Source organism: Symphalangus syndactylus, chromosome 12, assembly GCF_028878055.3.
Source record: "Symphalangus syndactylus isolate Jambi chromosome 12, NHGRI_mSymSyn1-v2.1_pri, whole genome shotgun sequence".
Taxonomy (NCBI): Eukaryota; Metazoa; Chordata; class Mammalia; order Primates; family Hylobatidae; genus Symphalangus; species Symphalangus syndactylus.
Genome location: NC_072441.2, coordinates 88,779,084 through 88,796,240, shown reverse-complemented (window position 1 = coordinate 88,796,240; position 17,157 = coordinate 88,779,084). Strand labels below are relative to the sequence as shown.

Here is a 17,157-nt window from a genome sequence, read left to right as displayed (position 1 = left end):
CAGACCAACAATACTCAGTGATGTTCCACCCCTACTTTTTGACTCTAGGAGGCAGTGGGTGGAGAACCGGAGGGGAAGTTTAGCTAGTGCCACAAAAAAAGAACAAGAAATGTTTGTCTGGAGGATCCTAAGAAAGTAAGGGGTTGGAGGTGTCTGTTAAGCAACAGTACAGTCTTCCCCATTTCCACTCTTATTAATAGCTACTTGCTGACTTTAACATCTCCCCAATACCCCAACTCTAATTTTTCCCTTCATAGTTGTCTGAGGTGTTATTTTAGTCTCTTTGAGGATGTTTATTTGTTTTACATAGCAAACACATATAGCGCCTAGTATATGCCAGGCACTATTCTAAGAGGTCTACAAATATCAACTTATTCAACCCTCATAATATTTTTAAGAGGTCAAATATTGTGCTACTATTACCTTCACTAATGTGCTAATATTACCTTCATTTTAAAGCTGAGGAAACCGAGGCACAGAGAGGTTACTGACTTTCTCTGGGGTTTATGGCCAGTCCCTGACAGAGCCAGGATTCTAGCCCAGGCAGGCTAGGTCTCAGTGACTAACTCATGGTGCCACACAGGTGACTCCACAAGGCAAGGCTCTCCTTGGGACCACTAGACTCTTCTCCATTAGTACACACACTTGAGAGCACCCTCGTGTCATTTAATCCTCATAATTCCTCAAAGTGGCAGGACAGCTCTTTTTTATTTCTTTTACCAACTAGAACCCTCAGACTTAGCAAGTAAGTGACATTCATGGTCATTTAACTAGTCAAGACTCTTGACTCAAACATGTTTCCTAATCCCTGATTCAGGACACTTTTACTAACTATGCTGTGGGTCCCCATTCTGTGGATCTAAAAAATTTTCTTCACAAACAGTATAGAATATAGAAAGAAATTGCAGTTAGCCGTCTGCTTCTTGTTAATAATCAGTTCAAATACTTGACCTTTCACATCAAGACCCAGAGATCAGTAAAGAGTCCTCTCTTGTCTTCACTCTTTCTCTTGCTGAGATTTTCTGCCTTGTTTTTCTATTGTTGGAAAAGATTGAGTCAGTTGCAAAAAAAAAAATTCTTTGTGTTTTTTTTTTGCTTGTTTTTGCTTTTGTTTTGAGACAGAGTCTTGCCCTGTCACCCAGGCTGGAGGGCAGTAGCACAATCATGGTTCATGGCAGCCTTGACTTCCCAGGCTCAAGTGATCCTCCTGTCTCAGCCTCCCAAGTAGCTGAGACTACAGGCATGCATTACCATGCCTGACCGATTTTTTTTTTCTTTTCATAGAGATAGGATCTCATTGTGTTTCCCAGGCTGGTGTTCATTTTTTCAACAAACATTTAATAATCATCCACTAGTTATTGGAGAAACAGTAGTGATTGAAACAGACAAAGACTCACATTCTTGATAATTGCATTATAGTAGCAGTGTATTGAGGGGATAGGTTGGGAGACAATCAATAAATATGCACAGGCAATGCTTTAGTGGTGATAACTGCAATGAAGAGAAGGATAGCAAGGTAAGGCAAGAGAGAAGGATGGGGTAGGGATTGCTATTTTAGGCACAGTGACCAGGAAAGCTCTTTCTAATGAGATGATGTTGGGAGAGAAACCTGAACAAAGTGGGGGGGCTGCTGAAAAGAGTGTAGTAGGAAAAGAGGAGAACAACAGGTGCAAAAGCTCTAAGGCAAAGTGCCCTTGGCCTGTTTACAGAACAGAGGGAGCTGATGTGGTTGGAGTAGGGGAGAAGTAGGGGCAGATCAGGCAAAGCCTAGTAGTGATGGTAAAGGTTATGAAAGGAGAATAGAGAGCTCTCCAAGCTCCAGCGGTACACTGTGTTCATTTTTAATAGAATCTAAGGAGAATTATGGGGTTTTAGGTCTAAATGTCCTCTCCATTTTCATCCATATTTGACTTTGGATTCCACCCAAAACTTCAGTAAGTTTTGCTTGCCCAGCCTTGAAGAATTTTCCTCTCACCAGTTAAAAGACTCATGCCCCAATAATCTTTATATTTCATATGGGTTTCTGATTCTTTTCTATTTGTTTTTTGTTTTTTCAAATATTCTTCTTTTTCTCACAATCCCTATTGTCTTCTTCTAGTTAGTGGCTTTGAGCTGCCTAACCATGAAATGTACATTTGTAAAATCCATCCATACCCCTAAGATCATCCAGGGAAACAGGGTTATCATCTTAGACACAGAAAGGTGTATTGCATTGGGAAGGGTGCCCCAGCCCAATCGAGGAGGGGAAGGCAACCTACAGTGAGCAACCAGTCCTCAGTGCTCTCTTTCAACACTGGTCATCCTGCCCCCCTAGGTCCTGGGCTCCCTCTTTGCCATAGCTACCTAAGAGTCACAGTGAACAGGTTTTTCCATCTAAGCCTCCACCCCAGGGTTTCAGCCTTTTCTTGCCTTTGCTTCTCCTCTGGAGGTATGGCCTTTCTCCTACCTTTCCCATTTGTGTTCTGGCATAAGAAGGTCACGAAATCACACTCTTTGGAAAAGGTTGTAAATGTGGGTTACCACTTCTTCAATGGGCTTTCAAGGGTACTTAGCAAACACTTGATCCCCTTCATCAATCTCTTGTTGACTCCCTATGGTGTTCCTTATAGTAACATTCCCCCCTCCAATTTTTACATTCACCAAAATAATAGCAACTATCATTTGTATGTGCTAGGCATTGTGCTAAGTGCTTTATCTTCACAATTGCATTTAATAATTATCCACACTTTACAGATGAGGCACCTGAGGAACAGTGAATTTCAATAATTTTCTCAAGATAACACAGCTAGGTTCAAATATTCCTAGATTCAAAATCTGCACCTTTAGTCTGTATACCTCCTAGCTGGTCCCACTCTTGCCTCCTCACTGTTGCCAGATAGTCTCCCCTCCTACATTACTGAAGAGATGAAGGCCACCAAGAATGACTGTCTTCCATTTTATCCTATCTATTCCAAAATGTCCACTGTGTATTAAGCACCTTCTATGTGTCCTCAAAATAATTCTATAAGGCAGGCATTATTATAGCCCACCTTGTAGCCAAGTAAGATCAGGGCCTCAGCAAATGTCAGGAATTGAACCTGAGCACAAGCCCACCTGGCTCAAATCTATGCTCACTCTACTTCACCAAGCAGCCTGTTCCTATCACCATCTTTAATAATATCTCAAAATACCTTTGCTATTTCACTCATCCGTTCCTTTCCCCTTTCCACTTCAGGTGAGGGTGTAACCCTCCTTAAACCTATAGCTTCCACTGCCTGCCCTTTCCTTTCCATCTTTTGTTCCATGACAAGCATTTGTAGCCTGTGTATCTTGTGCTGTGCTGCGTGCCAGAGGTTTAAGGCAAGGCCCCTGGACTCAGTCATTCACAGTGTCCAGAACACAGACATGCAGATTGATGACCACCACACAATGTGGCAAGTGTTATGAGAGGGAAACCTGGAGTTCCAGAGAGGCCATGAGCAGGAGCATCTAACCTAGACCAGGCCCACTGGGGACATCTCTCTCTGCTCACCCTCCCTAGCACCTCCCCCCCAACCCCTAGTCTCCTCTATTTTAAAACAAAAATAAATTAGTTTTACCTGACCCTCTAGCTACTGTCCTATCTCATCACCCTTCTTTCACTGTCAAGTTTTTCCTCCATGCTTTACCACCTACTCCGTCAGTCCCCTAGACTCTGGCCTTCCATCGAGTTGTCTTACTTGTACTACATTCTCAAAGGCCATCAATAACCTCGTAATGGGCAAACCCAGGGCCATTTTCAGTCTTTATCCCATTGAACACTGATTCATTAGACATCAGTGGCAATCTCCTCCTTGAGACTCTTTCTCCTCTCTGTGATATGGTCCACTATTGGTGCCTCTCTTGCACTCTTACCGCTTGCTCTATTCTGTTGCTTTTGATGGTGTCTCTTCTATAAATGTGAGCACCCTCACAAGGCTCAGGCATGGACTTCAGGCTTACTCTTCCTGAATGACCCTCCTCTCCTTCACCCACGCCATTTCTGTGGATGATCTCTAAACCCGTTGGATTTCAGTGTTACAGTAAGTACCAGAGACACTAAAATAAGAATGGCTTAAACAAGAAAGAAGTCGAGATCGCGCCACTGCACTCCAACCTGGGTGACAGAGCAAGACTCCGTCTCAAAAAAAAAAAAAACAAAAAAAACAAGAAAGAAGTTTATTTTTTGCCCATGTAAAAAAGTGCGGAGTTGGCAGTTCACAGTCAGTAGAATAGTTCACAAGGTCATTGGGGTTTTGACTTCTATCTTCCTGCTCCACCATCCTCAGAACTTGGCTTCCTCCTCATGACTCAGAATGTCTGTCTAAGATCCAGCTGTCATGAACTTCTGGCCTTGCAAAGGCAAGGAAGAGATGAAAACAGCAAATTTCCCTCTTTTTATGTATTTATTTATTTATTGGTTTTCTTCTGAGACAGGATCTCACTCTGTCACCCAGGCTGGAGTGCAGTGGTGTGGTCTTGGCTTACTGCAACCTTGACCTCCTTGGGCTCAGGTGATCCTCTCACCTCAGCCTCCCGGGCAGCTGGGACTACAGGTGTGCATCATCATGCCCAGGTACATTTTGTACTTTTTTGTAGAGACAGGGCTTTGCCATGTTACCCAGGCTGGTCTCGCACTCCTGGGCTGAAGCGATCCACCTGCCTCAGCCTCCTAAAGTGTTGGGATTACAGATGTGAGCCACCGCGCCAGGCTCCTTATCCTTCTTAAAGACGTAGAAGTCATATACAACACTTCCATTTTTATTCTGTTGGGCTGAACTTAGTCATATGACCAACGTTAGCTAGAGGAAAGCAGGACAATATAGTCTCTACTCTGGATGGCTCTATGCCCTGCTAAAAATTAGTAATTCTATTATTAAGAATGACGGAGGGAACAAATATTGGAAAACAGCTAGCAGATTCTGCCACAGTGCCCCAAATAATACTTCAAGTCCATTCTCTCTCCTTATCTTCCATCCTTCCAACAGGTTACTTACATGGTCCACTATCATCTGAAGTTTAATATTTCTAAGACTAAACTTTCTTCCCCCTTTGACTTCTTTCCATCATAAACTTTATGAGTTTTTCAATGACATAAAGTAGAAACTCAAAATATATTGATGAACAATTGAATTCTAGCAGATGCTTCTTTATTTCTTGCCTTTCTTTGTGTTATCGTCAAATCCAGCCCTTCCTTTCCATTCCCATTATCATCCCCTGGTTCATGCCCAGAAGACTACAGTATTCCCTAAATGGCCTCTCCGATGCAGCCTCTCCTTCCTGTTTTCCTCCCTACACATCATTACTACATTACAATGACTAAAACATTATTTTAATCTTCACCCTCAAAAACCTTAATAGTTCCCCTCTGCCTCTGATGGAGACCGCAAACTCAAGGCTGTCTCAGATCTAAACCTAATTTGTATCTCCAGCTGTACCTCTCTCCACTCTTGATATGCAAATCTATATTCATCCAATTAACATCACAGGTTCTGCTTCTAAACTTTTATTCAGGATCTGAGGACTTGAGACACCCTTCCTTTCCCTTTCCATCAAGTAGAATTCTATTCACCCTTCAAAATCCTCCTCAGATTCTACTTTCTTTGAGATGTTTTTTCTAACCACTACAGCTCAGCGATCCCTCCCTTCTTAGAATTCCTACCGTAATCACTGTTTCTATCATTCACTTGAATTTATTATTCACTATCTCATATTGCAAAGGAGAATTTTGTGTGTGTGTGTGTGTGTGTGTGTGTGTGTGTATATATCTTATTTCCCCAACTGGGTATCAAATTCCCCCCAAAAGGCAGAGAAACCGTCTTTGCCATAGACTAGCATAGTGCATTTCATGGTTATCTCTGAAAATTAGATTTTACAAAGGTCACTTCCAGTGATAACATAATGTTAGAGTCCCTTTAGCACCTAGAAAAATAAATATTGGGATTGATTGATATGGACATTCTTTCTTTTAAATCATAAAGTCTTTAAAGAGCAGAATAAAGTCTATCCAGGGTACCTGAAACTGTCCCTCCAGGCTTTACTTGAATTAGCCCTTAAAAATGGCTTTTGATATATGCCCCAGTATGGCGTTGGCATCACCAAGACCATCATGAGGATGGCCTAGGGCAGGCCCAAAGGGCATGTACCAATTGTTAAAGTGATGATAAAGAACATATGATGAATGTTAAGATATCATTATCAACTCCAGAAATAACTAACATTTACTTTGCCTTAGTGATCAGCAAAGCATTTCTACTCATATTACATCATTTGCTGCTCACCAAATAGGACAAAGATCATAATTATTATTTTCATTCTATGGATGAAGAAACTGAGACTCAGAAAGGTTTTGTGACCTGTAATCCCAACATTTTGGGAGGCTGAGGCAGGCAGATCATTTGAGGTCAGGAGTTCGAGACTAGCCTGGCTAACATGGTGAAACACCATCTCTACTAAAAATACAAAAACTAGTTGGCCTTGATGGCATGCACCTGTAATCCCAGCTACTCTGGTGGCTGAGGCAGAACTGCCTGAACCCAGGAGGCGGAGGTTGTAGTGAGCCAAGATCACTCCACTGCACTCCAGCCTGGGTGACAGTAAGAGAGTGAGACTTTGTCTCAAAAAAATAAATAAATAAAAAAGAAAGGTTTTGTGACCTTGTTAAGATTGTCCAGCTCATAAGTAGAAGTACTTGCACTTACGCCTTCTGCCTCCCTATCTTTCCACCGCATGCAATGGTTTTGCAGCTGCTTCTCTCAGAGCACAGTTGGAGTGTTTGAAGGTGGCAGAATCTTCATCTTAAGCATGAGCAACCCCTTTGCCTTTTCCAGCAAGCAAAGTATTCTTGCCAACACCACCAGCAGCACAATAACAGCTTCCCCCAGCTTTGCCTACCCACCACCCCCACTGCCTGATTGCTCTTTGATACCCCACCATCACTTCCTGAATGACTTGCTACAGGAGACGAGAGATACTTTTAAAACTGACCACACACAAACCACTGTGGCTGCTCAACGGCACTAATATTAAGAAGATCTCAGCCTTAAAAATCTACCTACGTACTTCCTGGGGGTTAGTGAGAGAACCTAGCAAAATTACGAGTCTGTGGAATCTATGTTCTGTCTATCTCCTCACACCTAATCTCAATCCACAGAGTGGTGTGGCAATTAAGCACTAGGTCCTGACTTCAAAAAAGACTTGAGACATGGGAGATCTGAGACCAGGACTGGCTAGATGATTTGTGAGGCCCAGTGCAAAATGAAAATGGAGGGCCCCTTGTTTAAATAGTATGTAGAATTTAAAGTTGGCAACGCAGCATTAAGTCCAGTTCAAGGTCGTTTTGAGCTCAGGGTTCTGTGCAACTGCATAGATCACATGCCCATGCCTGGACCATCCAGGAATTCAGGCTGGGACACTCCAAACACCCCTCCCCTAGAACTCATCAGCCCAGAAAAACAGTTTATCTGGGAAGAATTAATGTTCTTGAATTTTGGCAAACTGTGACTCTTACCACCAAAGGCAGCATTAGCCTCTTTCTGACCAGCCACCCCAATGGCTTATTTCTATTGCTTTTACCATTTAGCACTCATCGTGTTGTATTATCTTTCACTTGTGTCCACATCTGTCTTATTTTCTGGGCCGTGAGCTCCTCAGGGCTGCAACGATGTACGGTTTATCCCTGTGTCCCTTACACAGCATCTGACACATAATTAGCACTTAATAAATGTTTGCAGATAAGGGTTCCCAATTTCCCCCTTCCTACTCCCACCCCACATACTCCCTACCCTGTTATATCTTCTGTACTTGGCCACCCCCCACCTACATCCTCAGGCCTTGTCCTGGATACTGCTCCTAAGGGAAAGTCTCTGTTGGTCAGAAAGGAAAGAGGTTTACATCAGCTGTCCCTGGGGCTCTTTCAGTGGTTGCTGAGCTGAAGAGCAAGGGTAGCCATAGTGAGATAACACCATCAGGTTAAGAAATCCCTTTGTTTTCATGCCACTTTAAAGTGATGTGTATACTTTATGATCCTTATTCTTCCATATACCAAGCCTTGGATAAACTTTAGGGTCAGCCTGAACCCACTTATGTGGAAAACTGATGTCGTGATCATCAGAGCCTACATGCAACCCGTACGCACCAGAACCGCTCAACTAGTTTGTTCATGGCTAACACCCTTTCTGATTGGTCAGGTCCCATGTCATATTGGTTATTAAATACTTTGGATATCATCCATGTTTGCCCCAAACAGTGTTTCTCACTAAAGAGCCCTCATTGAGAATTATAGGATAATGAAGAAGAGGAGGAGAAAAAGCAGAAAAATAATGTCTTGAAATTACATTGTCTCTCATTTTACAAACTATATATTAAATCAGTTTATCTTCAAAAGTGATAGAGGAGAGAAAAGGGAGGAGAAAATAAGCTTTTCATCTTCCCATGTTACATTTTAAAAGTATTCATCCTTAAGCTTTCACTAGGAAACGTTCCCTGGATTCCCAGACAGATCGAGTCCCCTTGCTGGTCTCTCTCAAATCACCATAATGCTTACATATTTTGTGCCTATCCATTTGTTTCTATGGTTATGTGATCAACATTGGTATCTTCCTCTGACTGTAAGTCTCAAAGAGCAAGAATTATATCTGTTTCTTCTCGCCGTTGTATCCCCAGCTCCTTGTATCTTGTTTAAAAGAGTAGATGTCCAACAAACACTTATATTATAAATTAAATTAATAAATACCCACCATAGTATCTGGAACAAAACTGATCCTGAATAAATACACGCAACCATTCACAAATGTATGAATGAATAAACGAAACTTGCTTACTTCAGAAGTTGTTCCGAGAGAGTCTAGGAAACACATGAGTAAATTCTATCAATTAATTCCACAAATATTTATTAAGCCCTTTCTCTGTGTTAGGCACTCTTCTAGAGACTAGGAGTATGGAATTAAACAGAAAAATATCCCTAAAAATCACCAACTTAGGGAATATTTTCTCCAGAGACTCCAAAGCACTCTCTGCTTGTATCTTCCAAGAAAAGAGACAAAACTGTTCCTTGCTTTTTGCAGAGATCACAGGAAAATAAAAAGCAATGACCCAAGGGTCCATCAGCCAAGGTATTCCAGGTTCTTGTTCCAGCTCTTCCACCACTTGGCAATATGATCTTGGGAAAGAAGTGCACCTAATGTCTTAGACTGCATGGAGGCTTATGGCCTTCACCTCTCAAATGTCTTCTAGCTTTCAGTGTCTATAAGTCTAGGTAAAATATTTTTGACAAAATGGATCTCTAGTGAGAAACTTAGTTTTTGAATGAGAATGCTTTAGAAAATTTAGTTGTCGTAACATATTAAATACACCTAGAGTAGAATGCAAAAAAAAAAAAAAGGCATCCTCAAGAAACTGGGTGAACTGCATTTGTGGCAGCTCCTCAGGGAGCTCCAAGGCCAGAAAGATTAGGAACTGAAAAAGCTGCAACAGTCAGATGGCTACAGTTTTCTTTTTATGTTCTCAGGGCCGGAAGCAGCTGGAAAAGACTCAGAAATCCTCACAGTGAATGGGATTCTGGGAGAGTCAGTTACTTTCCCTGTAAATATCCAAGAACCACGGCAAGTTAATGTCATTGCTTGGACTTCTAAAACATCTGTTGCTTATGTAAAACCGGGAGACTCAGAAACAGCACCCATAGTTACTGTGACCCACAGAAATTATTATGAACGGATACATGCCTTAGGTCCGAACTACAATCTGGTCATTAGCGATCTGAGGATGGAAGACGCAGGAGACTACAAAGCAGACATAAATACACAGACTGATCCCTACACCACCACCAAGCTCTACAACCTGCAAGTCTATCGTAAGTCATGGGAAGACGGAGGGCTTGTGTTTTATTTTTACTTTGCAAATTTGCTATCTGAAACACATCTACATTTCTGATAATTGGGTCCCCTAAATCTTTTTATATCTATAAATACTTATATATTAATACATCAATACTTATAAGAGGATGTAGTCTTATTTCAGTCCTGACTTTGCTAGTTTTTAGCTATGTAATCTTCCATCAGTAGTTGGTCCCCTGGGCCTTGGTTTTCTTTTTTATATAATGTCAATGATCATACTACTCACTTCCAGGGTTTTCATGATGATCAAATGAGACCGTGTATGCAAAGTGCTTTAAAAAAACTTTTTATTTTGAGATCATGATAGATGCAAAGAAGGTACAAATAAATATACAGGGAGGTTCTGTGTACCCTTCACCCTGTGTTAACACCTTGCATAACTATAGCACAATATCAAAAACAGGAAATTGACATTAGCACAATCTATAGTGCTTATTTAGGTTTCACCAAGTATGCATGCATTCATTTATGTGTGAGTATGTGTGTAGCTCTGTACAATTTAATCACATGGGTAGTTTTGTGTAACCACTACCATAATCAAGATTAACCATCACAAGATTCCCTCATACTCTCCATTTATAGCCACATCTCCATCTTTCCCTTACCCAGTCCCTGAAAAACAACTAGCTTGTTCATATCTACAACTATGTTATTTCACACATGTTATGTAGATGGAATCATGAAGGATGTATCTTTTTGAGGTTGGGTATTTTTCAGTTAGCATAATGTCACTGAGCTCAATGTCACTGAGATTCATCCAAACTCTTGTGTGTACTAATAGTTTATACCTTTTTATTGCTAGATAGTATTCTATGGTATGGATGCACTAGGTTGTTTAACCATTCACCTCTTGAGGAACATTTTAGTTCTTTCCAGTTTGGGGCTATTACAAATAAAGCTGCTGTGAATATATGTGTACACATTTCTGCATGAAATATGTTTTTATTTCTCTGGGACAAATGCTCAAGAATGTAATTTTATGATAAGTCTATTTACAGCTTTAAAAGAAACTGACAAACTATTTTCGACTTTCCATTCTCACCAGGAATGTATGAGTGATCCAGTTTCTCTACATCCTCACTAGCATTTGGTGTTATTATTTTTCATTTTGGCCATTCTGATGGGTGTGCAGTGATAACTCAATTTAGTTTTAATTTGAATTTCTAGTAGTTAATGCAAAGTGCTTTTGAAAGATAAAATATTATAACTATTTGTTATCATCATTATAATTGCCACAATTCACTGGGAGATGTGCGTGCTTTGTTTTGCAAGCTATCCCAAGTGTGATCTGTAGACTGGAAGTATCAGCATCAACTGGGAGCTTTTTGAAAATGCGAATGTTCAGGTCCTGCCCCTGACCTTTGTGAATGAATGAAGTCCAGGAATTTGTGTTTAACGTTATCTCTGGATTATTCCCACCTGTGCCAAAGTTTGAGAAAGCACAGACCTAGCGCTGCCCTGTTCAGTATGATTGACTCTAGACACATACAGCTCTTGAGCATCTGAAATGTGGTGAGTCCAAATTGAGATGTGCTGTAAGTGTAAAATTCATACCAGATCTTGAAAGCTTAGCACCAAAAAAATATATAAAATATCTCAATAATTTTCTTTTTTTTCTTCAATTTTTAAAGTTCAGGGGTACATGTGCAGGATGTCAAAATTTGTTACATAGGTAAATATGTGCCATGGTGGTTTGCTGAACAGACCATCCCATCATCTAGGTATTAAGACCAACATCCATTAGCTAACCTTCCTGATCCCCTCTCTCCCCCAACCCCTCTCCAACAGGCCCCAGTGTATGTTGTTCCCCTCCATGTGTCCATGTGTTCTCATCATTCATCTCATCATTCATCTCCCACTTATAAGTGAGAACATGTGGTGTTTGGTTTTCTGTTCCTGCATTAGTTTTCTGAGGGTAATGGCTTCCAACTCCATCCATGTCCCTGAAAAGGACATGATCTTGTTCCTTTTTATGGCTGCATAGTATTCCATGGTGTATATGTACCACATTTTCTTTATCCCATCTATCATTGATGGGCATTTGGGTTGATTCCATGTCTTAGCTATTGTGAATAGTGCTGCAATGAACATACATGTGCAAGTATCTTTGTAATAGAATGATTTATACTCTTTGGGGTATATACCCAATAACGCGTTTGCTGGAACAAATGGTATTTCTGCCTTTAGGTTTCTGAGGAATGGCCACACTGTCTTCCACAATGATTGAACTAATTTACACTCCCACCAACACTGTAAAAGCATTTCTTTTTCTCTGCAACCTTGCCGCATCTGTTGTTTCTTGACTTTATTAATAATTGCCATTCTGACAGGCAAGAGATTGTATCTTATTGTGGTTTTGATTTGCATTTTTCTAATGATCAGTGATATTGAGCTTTTCTTCACATGTTTGTTGGCTGCATGAATGTCTTCTTTTGAGAAGTGTCTGTTCATGGTTTTTGCTCACTTTTTAATGGGGTTGTGTGTTTTTTTTTCCTGTTTGTTTTTTCCTTAAGCATTTGTTTAAGTTCCTTGTGGACTCTGGATATTAGACCTTTGTCAGATGGATAGATTGGAAAAATTTTCTCCCATTCTGTAGGTTGTTTGTTCACTCTGATGATAGTTTCTTTTGCTGTGCAGAAGCTCTTTAGTTTAATCGGATCCCACTTGTCAATTTTTGCTTTTGTTGCAATTGCTTTTGACATTTTCATCATGAAATCTTTGCCAGTGCCTATGTCCCGAATGGTATTGCCCAGATTTTCTTACAGGGTTTTATACTTTGGGGCTTTACATTTAAGTCTTTAATTCACCTTGAATTAATTTTTGTTTAAGGTATAAGGAAGTGGTCCAGTTTCAATTTTCTGCATGTGGCTAGCCAGTTCTCCCTGCACCATTTTTAAATAGGGAATCCTTTTCCCATTGCTTTTCTCAGGTTTATCAAAAATCTGATAATTGCAGGTGTGTGGTCTTATTTTTGAGTTCTTTATTCTGTTCCATTGGTCTATGTGTCGTTTTTGTACCAATACCATGCTGTTTTGGTTATCTTGGCCTTGTAGTATAGTTTGAAGTTGGGTAGTGTGATGCCTCCAGTTTTGTTCTTTTTGTTTAGGACTCTCTTGGCTATTCAGGCTCTTTTTCCATTCCATATGAATTTTAAAGTAGTTTTTTCTAATTCTATGAAGAATGTCAATAGTAGTCTAATGGGAATAGCATTGAATCTATAAATTACTTTGGGCAGTATGGCCATTTTCACGATATTGATTCTTCCTGTCCATGAGCATGGAATGTTTTTCCACTTATTTGTGTCCTCTCTGATTTCTTTGAGCAGTGGTTTGTAGTTCCCCTTGAAGAGGTCCTTCACTTTCCTTGTTAGCTGTATTTCTAGGCATATTAATCTTTTTGTAGCAATTGTGAATGGGAGTTCATTCATGATTTGGCTCTCTGCTTGCCTGTTGTTGGTGTATAGGAATGTTAGTGATCTTTGCCCATTGATTTTGTATTCTTGAGGATTGCTGAAGTTGTTTATCAGCTTAAGAAGCTATTGGCCTGAGATGATGGGGTTTTCTAGATATAGGATCATGTCATCTGCAAATGGAGACAGTTTGACTTCCTCTTTCCCTATTCGAATACCCTTTATTTCTTTCTCTTGCCTGATTGCTCTTGCCAGAACTTCCAATACTATGTTGAATAGGAGTGATGAAAGAGGGCATTCTTGTCTTGTGTGGGTTTTCACAGGGAATGCTTCCTGCTTTTGCCCATTCAGTATGATATTAGCATGAGTTTGTCATATGTGGCTCTTATTATTTTGAGGTATGTTCCTTCAATACCTAAGTTATGGAGAGTGTTTAACATGAAGGGATGTTGAATTTTATCAAAGGCCCTTTCTACCTTGGTTGAGATAATCTGTGGGTTTTGTCTTCAGTACTATTTATGTGATGAATCACACTTACTGATTTGGATATGTTGAACCAACCTTGCATCCTGGGGATGAAGCCAGCTTGATCATGGTGGATAAGCTTTATGATGTGCTGCTGGTTTTGGTTTGCCAGCATTTTACTGAGGATTTTTGCATCAATGTTCATTAAGGATATTGGCCTGAAGTTTCCTTTTTTGGTTTTATCTCTACTAGGTTTTGGTATCAGGATGATAATGGCCTCAGAATGAGTTAAGGAGGAGTCCCTCCTTTTCAAATCTTTGGAATAATTTTAGTAGAAATGATGCCAGCTCTTCTTTGTAACTCTGGTAGAACTCAGCTGTGAATCTGTCTGGTCCTGGATTTTGTTTTGTTTTGTTTTTGGTTGTTAGGCTATTTATTACTGCCTCAATTTCAGAACTTGTTATTGGTCTGTTCAAAAATTCAACTTCTGAGGCCGGGCACAGTGGCTCAAGCCTGTAATCCCAGCACTTTGGGAGGCTGAGGTGGGTGGATTGCAAGGTCAGGAGATAGAGACCATCCTGGCTAACACGGTGAAACCCTGTCTCTACTAAAAATACAAAAAATTAGCCAGGCGTGGTGGCGGGCACCTGTAGTCCCAGCTACACGGGAGGCTGAGGCAGGAGAATGGCGTGAACCCCAGGGGGCGGAGCCTGCAGTGAGCCGAGATTGCGCCACTGCACTCCAGCCTGGGCGACAGAGCGAGACTCTGTCTCAAAAAAAAAAAAAAAAAAAAAAAATTCAACTTCTTCCTGGCTCAGTCTTGGGAGTGTGTATGTGTCCAGGAATTTATCCATTTCTTCTATATTTTCTAGTTTATGTGCATAGAGATATTTATAGTATTCTCTGATGGTTGTTTCTATTGCTTTGGGGTCAGTGGTGATACCCCTTTATCATTTTTTATTGTGTTTATTTGATTCTTCTCTCTTTGCTTCTTTATTAGTCTAGCTAGCAGTCTATCTTTTTTTTTATTTTTTCAAAAGGCCAACTTCTGGATTTGTTGATTTTTTGAAGGGTTTTTGTGTCTCTGTCTCCTTCAGTTCAGCCCTGATCTTTGTTATTTCTCATCTTCTGCTAGCTTTGGGGTTTGTTTGCTTTTGGTTTATAGTTCTTTTAGTTGTGATGTTAGGTTGTTAACTTGAGATCTTTCTAGCTTTTTGATGTGAGCATTTAGTGCTGTAAGTTTCCCTCTTAACACTCCTTTAGCCTGCCTTGCAGAGATTCTGGTACACTGTCTCTTTGTTCTCATTAGTTTCAAAGAACTTGATTTCTGCCTTAATTTCATTGTTTACCCAAGAGTCATTCAGGAACAGATTGTTCAATTTCCATGTAGTTGTGTGGTTATGAGTGAATTTCTTAATTTTGAGCTCAAATAATCCATGTTGTGACAGATGCAATTCAGGTATATAGGTCATCCACTAAAATGCAAGTTCCATAAAGGCAGGGACTTTGTATATTGTTTATCACTGTATTCCCAGCACCAACATCATCAGGTACATAGTGGATGCTCCAGAAGTATTTGTTGAAAAAGAATGAATGAATAGTATTATTCCCAGGTTTCACAGTGCTTAGCAATTGTGAATGTTTGATTAATATAAGATGATTGAATCAGATTCTATACAGATGGACAGCATAGTGCAAAGAACACTAATGTTGGGATTATGCATACTTTGCCAACTGTATGATCTTGAGCAAGTTGTTTAACCTCTCTGGCCCAAAGTTTCCTCACTTATAGAATGTAGATTGTAATCGATGGTATTAAATGAGATAATGGTAGTTGAGCTCCTAGTATAGTGCCTGCCTTAAAGTAAATGCTCAATAACTAGTAATCATTAATTTTTTAATCCTTATCCCTTAAAAAAATCTCATTATGAAGGACTTCCTAGATGAAGAAGGCTCTGAACTAGGCTTGAATAATGTAGTCAAAGAACCATACCCAAATGTCAACCCTTTAGAAAATATTTAACTCATTCAAGAACTTTAGCTGAGAAAATAAAGATGGTATTCAATTTTAAGATATTTATTTTTATCCCTTTATATGTTTAATTTTGCCTACCCAATCTTGAGAAAGTCTTCTACCACCTGCAATTAGAACACAATACAGTAATATCTTAGAGAAAGCTGTACTGTATATAAAATAAAACCTGTACCTTATGGGTAGTTAGCTGGAAAAATAAAGAGAAGGAAACTAACATTTATTGAACACCATTTATGTGCTTGGCATTCTACTATCTATTTTAAAAATATATAGATTATACATATTTAAGCACTGTGTGCACAAAAAGAGCAAAAGATAATACAATGAGATGTAACTCTCTCTTCTCAGAGGCAGTGGCTGTAGCCAGCTTATTCTGCATCTTCCATAGATAATTAATGTGCATACCAGCATAGACAGACAGATAGATGATAGATAAGTAAATAGGTAATTAGAATAATCTTTATCTTCAAAATCTCATTTAATCCTCACAACAATCGTATTTAGGGAAAAATTTTTACCCTCATGTTATAAATAAGGGAGCTGAAGCTCCATGAATCTGTATACCTTCTCCATTATTCCATAGCTAGAGACCAGTAGAGCCTGGATTCTGAACCAGGTCTCCAGTGGCTTCCACACTCTTGGCTTGGGAGGATGAAGATCTGTCAGCCATGACTCTGACTTTCTCTTCCCGGCATCTTTGTGCAGGTAACACCTCTGTTCCTGCTGAGAAAAGTGAGATGGGGTCCTCTTCTTCACCACTGTCCCCTACCTCAACACCTACCCCCAAAAAACTTTCTAAAAATTGGTAAACACCAAACACTCCCTAGGCATTTTTGTAAATCAAATTTCTAAAGAAACACACATGCACACACACAAAATTTGGTTCACTTTCTACTAATTGATATCGTATCAATCACTATTATAGTTAATCCAGGTCTGTAGCCCAAACTTGTTTTGGGTTTATTCCAAGTCATCACTAATTCTAATATGGAATAGATTCCTCTAAAAGATTGTTAGGACCAGAATTTCTGGCTAGCTTGGAATCAAACATTTTTACAGCTTCTTACTGTTCATGTTGTGTTCCTTCACAAGCACAAGATAATGGTTCTAATATCTTGTGTCTACACTTCTGAATTTATTGCCTTTCTGGACTCCACATTAATTAGAAAGTTGTGCACCAGTTGCTTCTGACTCCTCTATTCCCTTCCTCACATAGCTACAGTGGAAGAAACAAACCCCACCACAGCAACTTTGCTGAGAGGGCGCTGAACTTATTAACTCCAAATGTGGTCATTTTCTTATTCCTGGTAGAAGAAAAGACCTTAACGCTTCTCCATGCCAGCTCCAGTCCTAGCTAT

The 17,157-nt window shown here is 40.0% G+C and overlaps 1 protein-coding gene across 4 annotated transcripts in view; it reads left to right on the top strand.

The window, feature by feature from the left end:
• Positions 1-17,157, top strand: part of CD84 (CD84 molecule) — a 39,149-nt gene that overhangs the window by 4,355 nt on the left and 17,637 nt on the right. For 3 of the 4 annotated variants that reach the window (XM_063626997.1, XM_063626996.1, XM_063626995.1), the window contains exon 2: positions 9,506-9,847. The exons of the other annotated variant lie outside the window; for it this stretch is intronic. In XM_063626997.1, coding sequence (XP_063483067.1) covers positions 9,506-9,847 — 342 coding nt within the window. The remainder of the gene's footprint in view (positions 1-9,505; positions 9,848-17,157) is intronic. 4 annotated transcript variants of the gene reach the window in all.